The 11,374-nt window shown below is 40.6% G+C and overlaps 1 protein-coding gene across 2 annotated transcripts; it reads left to right on the top strand.

Annotated features, from left to right (window-relative positions):
• Positions 1-10,441, top strand: taf15 (TAF15 RNA polymerase II, TATA box binding protein (TBP)-associated factor). 2 transcript variants are annotated; one of them, XM_036556186.1, is made up of 16 exons: positions 1-114; positions 1,396-1,429; positions 1,544-1,589; positions 1,672-1,726; positions 1,834-1,957; positions 2,078-2,196; positions 2,909-3,059; positions 5,070-5,104; positions 5,635-5,667; positions 5,822-5,928; positions 6,820-6,949; positions 7,071-7,169; positions 7,288-7,366; positions 8,693-8,772; positions 9,219-9,360; positions 10,160-10,441. In XM_036556186.1, the coding sequence occupies exons 1-16, from the start codon at positions 105-107 to the stop codon at positions 10,197-10,199; spliced, it is 1,284 nt and encodes a 427-aa protein (XP_036412079.1). In that variant the 5' UTR covers positions 1-104; the 3' UTR covers positions 10,200-10,441. The 2 variants fall into 2 exon arrangements, with proteins under 2 accessions (XP_036412079.1, XP_036412080.1); XM_036556187.1 differs by lacking the exon at positions 5,070-5,104.
• Positions 10,442-11,374: the final 933 nt, after the last annotated feature.

Below are 11,374 nucleotides of genomic sequence, written 5' to 3'. Positions count from 1 at the left end.
ACTGGCAGGCCGGAGTTTATAAGTACTGCAGTGCGCGTCTGTGTCAGTAGCGGGTCTTTTTGGGTCTGAAGTGGAGGTTCAGTTTTATTTTTACATCTGAAACTATGGCCTCTGGTAAGAAAAGCGTCCATTCTTGTGTAATAATGCTGCTTTTGTGGCAATATTGTTCTATAAGGCTGGTTTATTTGTGACCTAGATAGCCGGCTAGCCAGTTAGCCGAAGTCGCGAGGGTGATGTAGCTTAGCTAGCTAAGCAAATAGCTAGCGCATTAGCACGAAACTGGATTTGGCTTCCTATTCGAATTTTCCCGTTCCACCTTAAATAATGCAGCAGTTACATTCTGGCGCCTGAAGCACCCATTCGCCACTTTCTTGTTCGAATCCACCTTGAAGGGGGTAGCAGGTAAGTTACATTCCGGCTCCGGGACGCCGGAATCTGACTGCTGCGCCATTTAAGGTGGAACGGGAAATTTCGGATGGGAAGCTAATTTCAGCCCCGTCGCGTTAAGTTAGTTCTGGTTGAGCAGAGCTGATTCTCATTTGCTGACACAACATATCATATCATACATCTCTTGAAAGACTCATTCCAATTGAAAGCAGGTGTCGCGTTTTAGTGGCCGTTACAGGTTAAAACCAGACTGAAAATTCGTGCTGTTCACCGCCATTTTCGTTCAGCGGCGTGGTGTTAGCCTTCGTGCTAACTCGCTAAAATCTGTTACCCTTCAGCCGAGCCGATAAAGGCCTTTACGATACTCTAGTCACAGACTTCTGTGTTATTTTTCCACATATGTGATTTTTAAATTGGCGTTGAACAGGCATTGAGTGGTTTAGTGTTAGCTAACTAAATGGATGGTTGTAGAAACAGATTTCTTTAGTGGTGGTGATGGGAAGGAGGGTCACCATGTCTACAACAAAGATATTTATTTTTAAATTTACTATCCAAAACCACTAGTGAATGACTTGTTTGTTTACATCTTAGTCAGTGATTTAATTATGTGTAGATTTTGAAACATTGGTCCATGGTCCTTAAAACGATAAGTGCTTAAGAAGTATGATGTTTAGCTGGTTGTTATGAGTCCCAAATTTCCACCTACTCCCTATGTAGTGCACAAAGTAGGTCATGAAGTGATGTATTCTACACCCAAGTAGTGCACCAAGTCCAATAGGGAGGCTTATAGACCACAGAGAAGTACCAAGTGAGTCTGTGGTAGACATGCAGCCAGGGCACTATTTTGGTGTAAATGCTGATGCCTTAGTTTGTGGTTTGAGCAGAAAGAGCTGCTTCAGGGTTAATTTTAGTCAAGATCTCTATGTTCACAGAGGAAAAATAGGCTGCACTTGTTTAAGCAGTAAACAAATTCACATCACTAAAATGTGATCTCTTCTTTTGCTGTAGATTCAGGCTATGGGCAGCCTGGAGCCCAACAAAGGCAAGTGAAGCTGCTTTTCTAACAGCTTTGAGTAGTGTTAGACGTTTCCTTTATCCATGGTGTTTTTCTTTCGTTTATTTGATTGTTGTATTCTTGTTTTCTTGCATCTTGCAGTTATGGATCCTATGGGGGGTCCCAAGGCTATCAGCAAGGTGGGCAGGTAAGAGCAGTGAACTTTTAGAGCCCTCGTAAGCTTTTCTTAATTTGTAGCTAAGTACTTGAATGGCTTTGTCATCTTTTAGGGCTATGGTCAAGGTAATGGAGGTGGCTCTTATGAAGGATATGGACAATCATCAGGTATGTATGGTGGCAATCTAGCTGCAGAAGAAGTGTTTTATAAGGTGCTTAAAACTGAGCAGGTTCTGTACAGTCCTCATTCTCTCCATGTTTGTTTAACTTTGCAGAGGGATATGGACAGACATCCCAGAGTTACTCATCTGGTGGATATGGGCAGCAGCAGCAGCAGCAGCAGCAGCAGCAGCAGCAAGGCTATGATAATTATGGTCAGCAAGGGTCTGACTCTTCATGGTGAGTTGTGTAGTTTTGTTTTTCAAAGTTCTTTGAAAGGATGCATGCTGGTTTACAGAGAGACTTGAACTGAATTTCAGATGCATAATTCATCTTCATATTGCTTTCTTTCTTGTAAAGGTATGGAGACAAGTCTTATGGGCAGCAGAGCTCTTTTGAACAGCAGTCTGAAGGAGGATATGGTCAGTCTGGGGGCTCATATGGGGGCTCTCAGGGAGGTTACGGAAGGCGGAATGATGGTAATGCATGTAAAATGCTTTTTTCTGAATATGAAGTCATGGTTTGTTGTAATGTTTAGGTGTAACTATTTGCTGTAAAGCTTTTAAATGTTTTAGTGTTCAGAAATTTAAATGCCTTTTAGATTTCAACAGCTGATATTTGACGCAGTCCAGTTTTCAATTTCTCTGGGGTAACAGCTCAACTAAGCACTGTAATGCCTTTTAAAGTGTTTGAATATTAAATTTGAAAAGTGCAGGTCAGTGTGGGTTGAGCAACCTTGCCGAGACAGAACTCCAGCTTAATTCTTTTCTTGCTTACTTATACCCTGGAAAATGGACGAGGTGCTTTGCAACCAGGTCAACTGTTTGGAAATACTTTGGATTCGGCAAAAGTTCAGCAGGAAATCTTGACAAACCTTTTGACTGACAAAATAGTCAGTGAAGAAGTGTTTCGAATTGAAACTGGGACCCGTCAATACATGTTGAATTTAACTTGACAAACATGTTGCACCTGACCTGAATCGACTCATATCCATGGTGAACCAAATTGTTTTGGCTCTGTGATTCAGTGTATTGAATCGTCAACTGTTTATCATTTTTGTCTTGTATTGTAAACTGTGAGATGCATATGTTCTGAAAGGGAGTGGTTCACATCTAGTGCATGAAGCTAAAAGTTGACAATCTGTCATGTTTGTATTTCAACCCGTGGTTGTGCTTGTCTAATTCTCTCCAGGGGACACCAGGAGGTATAGCGGGGATGATGGTGGAGACAGGTCTGAAGGGTTCAGAGGCAGAGGGCGTGGGGGGTATGATCGTGGCGGCTACGACCGTGGAGGCTTTGACCGAGGTGGAAGAGGAGGAGGCGGCCCACCCTTTGGTATGGGGTAAGTCCCAAAGTGTGCCCACCCTACAGGTACTATTACCCACTGCTAATTCTGTTTCATGGAATTGCATGAGTCCTCACACCATAATTCAGTCTACCTAGATACATAGATAATTCATTTCATCGTGTATGTCATTCGCTTGATCTTGTCAGTTTACTGTGGTTATGGGCATTGTTTCCATTATTAATCTACTGTAAACATGGTGACACATGGAGAGCTAGGCCAAGGAGCATTGGAGTACTGTATTTCTAAGGATGTAGCAACTTTGGTAATTCACTGTCACCTAATGATGGTTAAAATTAGGGATGCGCAGATATGGAGATTTCTGGACCAAAGCCAATAATTATTTGATGTAAATATCTGCTGGTGCAATAATCAAATGTAGAAATTGAGGCCACCTCTGTCAGCATTAGAGGAGCTTATATTTGCAGTGTTAGAAGTTAAGAACAATGACTGAATAACACAGTAGCCCAGTGTTGCCTTAAACAATTTGAACATCAGTCAGGTATAATCTGATGTTGAGGAGGAAGAAGGAAGTATCTAATAATAATAATTTAATACAGTATGATTTAGTGATTTGCACATTCCTAGTTAACCTGCAAAACACCTGGTGGAGTATCAGAACTAAATTTAGTGCAAGCTTTCCCTAATTTTTGTTTGTCTTATGCAGGCCAACAAAAATACTGATATTTGCAGATAGACAGGATCCATTTTCTTTGTCAGCTCAGTTTAGGTTGTTGCAGCTCACCTTCAATCTGATGCACCAGAATTGGATTTATGTTCCCCATTAAAATGGTGTCAGTGCCTGTTTAAAATTCCTTGAGCTTTCTTTTTTTTGTGCTGAGGTTCTCTAGTTGAACTATATCCCATGGCTAACCTGTCTTACTCAGCAGACCTGTTTAAAATGCAGCACGTAGGAATCAAAATGGTTTTCCATCGATAATTCATTCATTAAGATGTAAACAAGGTCAATGGGTTGATGTGAAAGCTTCTTTTTGTAGAGAAATTTACGAAGTCAGAGGTTCACAACTGTGAATGGGATCACATTGTTTATTGGCTCTAAAGTCTCGCTAAGTTATTACCAGAATAGTTGCTCAATATGGGACCATTTGATCTAAAAGTTACCCTTAATGTTGCGTGGGTTGTAGCCTTGATTATTTTGGGTTTAGTTGGGATTGGGGTGGAAAGAATTTACCAGAAAGTATTTTTCACATCTCAACAATGAAATTACTTTGAAAAATATCGATGGAATTCTCTTTTAACTGAAGGGTCAGCGCTAAACCTTTATTATACATTTACCCCATTTAAAATTAAAGTGATGAATCAGTCACCTCATTAAGAAATAATCCATAAAGATTGTATGTCACTGTTGGCTGCCCTTCCCATTCTTGCTAGAAACCCCTCCCCTGTGTTTGTTTTGGAGACTCTGTTCTGGATTTCAATGCCTCGGAAGGTGAAATTCAACATTCAGTCGCTCCCCATGAAACGGTATCATTGTAGTATTGTGTTTATTTTTCACATGGAGTCGTATGCTTTTGTGTTAACATGGTCTACATTTTATACTACAGGTATCAAAGTGAATGAAATTAAACTTGGACCTCAACTATTGGATCTCATAAGCACTCAGTGGAAGAAAGTACCAAAGTGTGCTCAGCTTTGAGTGCCTCAGCTCTTATGTAGACATCTAAATCTAACTGTAATCCTCATATGAGGGAGCTGGGAGGAAATCCTCCACGCTCCGCTTGGTTCTGGCAACCACTCTTTAATTCCAAAGTAAATCATCCATCTCCCAAATTGGAAATAAATGGAGTCCATTCATAATTCTCAATTTTTTCCAATTGAAATGTCCTGCAATATTGGCCCAGCTCTTTAGCCTGCATACATCAACAGGAGACGTTTGTCCTTTGCAATACTGAACCATGACAGAATACAATGCACATAAGAGGGGAGCCTTGCGCTCCCAGGTTGCGACAAAGGAAAGCCATCATATCTTCCATTTTTCCTCTGCAGTGGTGGTGACCGTGGTGGCTACAAAAATTACGGTGGTAAGTGACGAGCATCAGAACTGTCTCAGTGGGGGAAAAAGAGAGAGAGAATGAAAAGAGAAAGAAAGCTTATCTGGCAAAAGAGCAGTGAACTCTTCACAGCCACTTCTTTTTTTTGGTGTGACAAACTCAAAACGCCCCTCTATTGTCATAGGTTTTCCTTTCTGGTAATGCTCTTGTTGGTTTAAGATCCAATCCCTCATTTTACTGGTAATGGTATTGTTGCATGAGGAATTTTGGCCTAAAAAAAGAGAAAAAAGCCAACGTTGTGGATGCCAGCAGTGCCTATGGCGAAGAAGGGACACATGCTTTAGCTGAAGAATACTTGGTGGTTTTTTTATTTACTAAACACTCACCAGAACATTGGTGCTGGTATTACAAGGTGTTCAGACAGAATTGTGGCATAGCTGTAAAGTCGTATTTTTAGCTCACACCTTTTCAAAATTAATTAATACAGGTTATTTTTCTTAATTAGTATCTTAAGGTTGCTTACGGCTGTCTTCTTCCTGTCCTGTCTTGCTGTTTTTCAGGACCCAGAGACTACAGTCAAAGGGATGATTCAGGTAAGTTTGCTGGCCTTTGAGTTGTCACTGAGGCACAGACATGTTTTCCTGCCATTTGGTAGTCCTGGTTTATCAGTACAGTGGATGGTGGAGATGCTATTTGGCACAAACTCTGTTACTAATTCAGAATTTTATTTTCTGTCATGTTTTGTAGAAGAGCAAGACAATTCCGACAACAACACCATCTTTGTCCAAGGTCTTGGGGAAGACGTCACCACTCAGGAAGTCAGCGACTTCTTCAAACAGATTGGAATCATTAAGGCAGGTTTAACCAGCGTTGCCTTAAAGTTGTGTATAGTTAGTGCTCCTGAGTGGCGCAACCATCTAAGTGTTGGCCCCATCATCATCAGGAGATAGCAAGTTCGATCCCTGGTGATGCTACAGCCATTTGTGGCCAGGAGTCCAAGAGAGCACAATTGGCATCGCTCTCTCTGGGTGGGTAGGATGGCCCCCCTTCTCCCCTAATCACTCAACGCGATGCTAGTCAGAGCAGGCATCTGTTAGCTGACGTAATAGATCTGGCAGTTGCCGCTTTCCTCTGAGCGTGTTTGCCGTCCAGAGACGTTGCGTGAGCGGCAGTTCGAAAAGATGCGGTGCCGCTTCACAGGTCTCAGAGGAAGCCTGTATTGGCCTTCACTCTCCTAGCATTGGTAGTATCGTGTGATTTGGGGAGTCCGAACTAGTGGGTGGAATTGGAGATGACTAAATTGGGGAAAAAAACGGGGAAAAATAAAAAAAATGTGTATAGTTAATATTGCCTGTTGTATGTAATTAAAATTAAATTGTCCATGCTTTTATTCAAGCAGCATCTTCTGTAGATTTAAAAATCAATAGTTTTTAATTAACTTGCTTTTGAACTTTATGGTTTGCTAAGTTTTTATTTGCAAGGTTGATGGTTAAAATGGTGGTAAACCTAAAAAATAAGGACCTTTCCCCAATCGTTTGGTTTACATTATAACTATTTAATTATTCAGAAATAAAAAAACTTCCCCTTTTAACGAGTTATGTCCTTTCCCCAAAACTGCAAATTAGTCAAGCGTTTCATCAAACCAGTTCTTGTCTAGCTGTCTAATAGATAAAATTTTGCCATTAACAATTAAGTTTCCCTGTGCAGCTTGTCATGCCTGTCTAATTGCTTCGTTTTCATTTCAGGTGAATAAGAAGACTGGCAAACCCATGATCAATCTCTACACTGACAAAGCCACTGGCAGGCTGAAGGGTGAAGCCACAGTCTCGTTTGATGACCCTCCATCTGCCAAAGCTGCCATTGATTGGTTTGATGGTAAGGGAGTCTGTGTTGCTCTACTGTTAAAACATTTGTGGTTGAAAACTGTGCAGTGACTTCTACAAAGCCCTAATACATGTGTATGCTGATTCTTAACCATTTTCTTGATTGATTCCAGGCAAGGAGTTCAATGGTAAACCCATTAAAGTGTCATTTGCCACCAGAAGGGCTGAATTCACCCAAAGAGGAGGAGGAGGAGGAGGCAGAGGGCGTGGAGGTGCATTAACATATTTTGTCATCTTTTGTTTTATTTGTATTATTGTAGGTTAAATGAGCTTTGTCTACTCCTGGCTGTTACACTGCAGTTAAACTTTGGTTCCTAATCGGCTTTACAGGTTTCAGAGGTAGAGGAGGCTTTGGTGGTGGTGGTCCAAACTTTGATGTCAAAGGAGGAGATTGGCCTTGTCCCAACAGGTGAGTGTGGAAAAACCTGAATTAACTCACTGGGTCAGGTTTTACTAGTGAAAGTGGGAGTCGAGTCACCGCCTCTAGGGATGTGTACCAATTCAAATACTGTTAATCATTCCAAGTGTCAGTGTTTGAATACTGACGTCACAGGAAGGTGGGCCAACAGTGTAGTGCAGAGGTCCTACAGAGTCCGGACCCAGACGCTGACCTATGCAGACCTGGACCTAGAACCGATAAACTATGGAGAATTATTTAATTTCAACGGGGTGGTCCTATTTTAATCGGCTTAACGTAGCCTTTATGGTAGCTTTAGAAGCCTGGGAAACTCACAGACCAATCGCATATGTTGTGAATATCACATGACTACTCAGCCAGTCAGATCTGTGCATTACGATGCGCACTGCGACTCGAATGAGTTACTCATGCACAAGGGTGGGACAAGGCGAGAAACAGCAGTCGGAGAATAAAGTGAGCCAGATTATATCACATGGCGTGCTCTAAAGAGAACTGACAAATGTTGAAATATTGCTAAATTTTACTTTATTTGATTTGGCATTGTTGTTGACTGTACAAGATGTTGCTATAACTATTAGGCTACTTCCATATACCGTATATGGCACTGAGTCATAATGCAAGTTAGACATTATGATCTGGATCTTTGCTTGAGGAAATTTTCTTTAACTGGACCTTATTGAATTTTAATTAAATACCCCTGGTGTAGGGAAATGCTTAAGTTTAAACAGGACTGAAAATTGCAGCAGTATTGCTTGTATTTGCTATTACTTTGCTGTTGTGGGACGAGTGCCTCAACTTGCTCAAGTTGCCAAGGACTTGTTAACATGTCTAGATAATGGCTACAATCCAAAGAGACTCTTTTCAGTGTTGCTGTAAACAAGACAGTTGCTGAAGCCCTTGAATCATTATCTAGGGCTCCACCAATTCTAGTGATTGTATCTCATCTGAAGGGGCAAATTCTGTGGCTCAGGCCTCATCTAACATAAACCTACCGGTGACGATGTCCCTTGGCTATTTTTGAATGAAATGTCTTCAGATAGTAGTGTAACCATACACTGTCTTCAGTACAGGCTTCTCAAATTGGTATGTGCAGGTATCAAATACTTTCAAAATACTGGAGTAAATAAAATACTGTTTAATATTAAAATGGTGTGATGTATAATAAATTAATAAGCAAGCAGTCCCACAAGTGATAAGTTTCAGGCACTGTATTTAAAATGCTGTCAGATGGATTATAAATTTAGTTTTTTTTAAATCTACACATTTCTGCCTTTTTGAAATTTTACATACTAACCTTGTTTGTGCTCTTTATTACAGCTCATGCGGCAACATGAACTTTGCACGGCGATTCGAATGCAACAAATGTGGTGCACCAAAACCAGGAGACAGTTTTGGAGGTTAGTGGGAAGGGCAAGGAATGGTGCACTTTTTACATGTGCTAATGGTTTTTGTTCTGTAGGGGGCACTGTTGCTATTCATTTCAAGGCCCCTTTACTCTGAAGAACCGTAGTTTGACAGGTTGATGTAGTACATGGTGATTTTAAAAATGATTTTCAGAATATTACTATAATTACACTAGATTTATTAATGAAATTCATGCAGTGTTTCTGGTCAAACTTGAAATTTGCTGTGATGTTTGCTGTGTCTAGAAAGAAGAGTTTTTTCAAAACTTTCTGAAGCACCTTTTCTAAATGTTAATTGTTACATCTTGGGTACTATTTGTTAAGTGAACATTGAAAGTGCAGGTTAATATTTTACACAAGGTCACCAGTCGTGTTTGGAGACTTTAACTAATTATTAGTTTCTCTCCCCCTTTCATTCTCCATTACCTCCTGTGCTTTAGACCGTGGCGGTAGAGGAGGCTACGGCGGCGACCGCGGTGGATTCAGAGGTGGTAGAGGTGGCTTCCGAGGCGGAGACCGCGGGGGCTTTGGTGGCGGTGGTGGAGGCGGTGGCTATGGTGGTGGATACAAGATGGGAGGAAGGTGAGATGCTTGCCATCGTTTTCTGGAGCTGAACAATAAAGTATTGTTCAATAAAAGGCACATTCATTTTTCTGCTGTAAAGTTTATTGGCTTTTTAAACCTCATCTTTTACTGCAGTGTCCATGTTTCTCATTACTGTTATTTTTTTTACTCCCATTAGGAAAAATCAGTTTATATTACTTAACAGAATCTCTTTAATACTTCTTAACTATAAGAGTGAACCAAAACATTGGGCCTCATTCATCAGTATCTTCAAGTTTGTGTTCTTAAATGTGTTCTTGAAAGATCCTAAGAAAAAGTCTACGTCAAATTCATGACGTGTTCTTAAAGTGCAGAACTGTTCTCACCTTTGTTTGTGTGGATTCTGTTCTTACCTAAGAACGAATCTCGATCTTTAAAGCTGTGCAAGTGAGTTTTGAGAGATTTCTTAAGAATAGTTGGGTAATTAGGCCAAATGTTATGGGGCACAAGTTTATTTAAAGTGGCTGTCTGGTAGTGAAAACAAAACTAAAAGATCTGGGACTCAGCCCAGTTCACTGTAGAACTGTATACTCCGGCAAATCACCCAGAATTTTTTTTAATTAACTTGTTAAATCGCTCTCATGCGCGGTTCTGGCACGTCCATATTTGCGTGAGCCAAGACTCAAAACTTAGGATATCAAACATGGTTGATTTTGTCATATCGTCAAGACGAGACTGATTTAAGACTGCTGTCCTGACCTCCTCACTCGTCAGAGTATTTGTCATGTTCATGAGAGTAAACCCACCTGAATCCCACCCCCTCTTTTTTTGTTTCCAGAGGGGAGCACAGAGATGAGAGGAGAGGCCGGCCATACTAAAGGATTCAAGCAAAAGCACCATTGTAAGAGAAGTTGGAGTGAGGTGGGGGGGGGGTGGGGGTGGGGGGGAAGGTTATAACATTTGGGTAAAAGTGATAGGAGAGGTCAGTTTTCCACAGTCTGTGTACTTTTTCTGCCAGAGCGTCTCATGTACTGCTTCCAGTGGCTCCCTCTGCGCTGAAGCGTCAATGTGAATCTACTGTTTGAGGACTCCTGGGGCTTAGAGGATGGGATGAAGGGGCTAGAGGTGATTATTTTTGTTACTCCCTTTTAATTTCCCTGACTCGTAGAATTCACATTTAGTGTGTTAGACTTGTCGAAGACTTCATATCATTGTTTTGTAAGATTGAAATGAACTGTTTTACTTGGGTTTTTCTTTTTGCAAATGATATTAAACATTGTTCTGATCTTAATGTCTGGTTCGGTGTTTATTTGGAGGATCCGGTGATGCTCTTCACAGAAGAATGTTATTGCTTGCCGGCATAGGACATAATTCCGTAAGAGGAATGATGTTCCTTCCTAATTTTTCTTTCCAATATACCCAAAGATTAACACACCTTGCAGAATTACAGCATAAATTTCAGCAAATTCAGATGAATGACTTGGCTCTTCTGGCACTTATTCTACTGTAAGTTTTAGGTCAATATTTTTGGCACCTTTTATGTATTCTTGTTTATTTTCCTGAGATTCCACTGTGACGTGTATTAATGCACTAATAGGCAGATGCATCTTGATGTGACATTTCTGGTGTCACAAAAGCAAAGAATTTAACTTGGCATCTTCGTTTGCATGAATGTGTGAAGTGAGTATTTTGAAACTTATTTACAAAACGCATCAGTCTTAATTAAAATGAGTGTTGTCTGTTAAATGGGCCCTTTGTTATGCCATAGATGGGTGCTTTGGAGAGAGATTCGTTTTGGCACTTTGCACCGGAAGCATTTGAGGGGTTTTCCTCTTCAAAACGCTCATTAAAAAGGATCTAAAACAATTTGAGACTGTTTTTGTGGCTGTGGTAAGCAGGTAATCCCTGTGTACAGCATAATCATGAATACAGTAATTTTAAATGAGTTATTTTACTCTGCAATAAAATACAATAGTGTTAGACTTATTAACACACTATCAACTGTAGTGAGAAAATGCTCTAACCTGAAACACCTACTATTGCGTTTTTGTAG

The sequence above is a fragment of the Colossoma macropomum genome, unplaced genomic scaffold, assembly GCF_904425465.1.
Source record: "Colossoma macropomum unplaced genomic scaffold, Colossoma_macropomum, whole genome shotgun sequence".
NCBI lineage: Eukaryota > Metazoa > Chordata > Actinopteri > Characiformes > Serrasalmidae > Colossoma > Colossoma macropomum.
This window is presented reverse-complemented; position numbering and strand designations above follow the sequence as displayed.

What these genes read in the sequence shown, in the direction of transcription:
- taf15 (XM_036556186.1), top strand. An exon ending in GCTATCAGCAAGGTGGGCAG is followed by an intron (nt 1,590 to 1,671) that starts GTAAGAGCAGTG and finishes GTCATCTTTTAG; the next exon opens with GGCTATGGTCAAGGTAATGG. An exon ending in GGATACAAGATGGGAGGAAG is followed by an intron (nt 9,361 to 10,159) that starts GTGAGATGCTTG and finishes TTTTGTTTCCAG; the next exon opens with AGGGGAGCACAGAGATGAGA.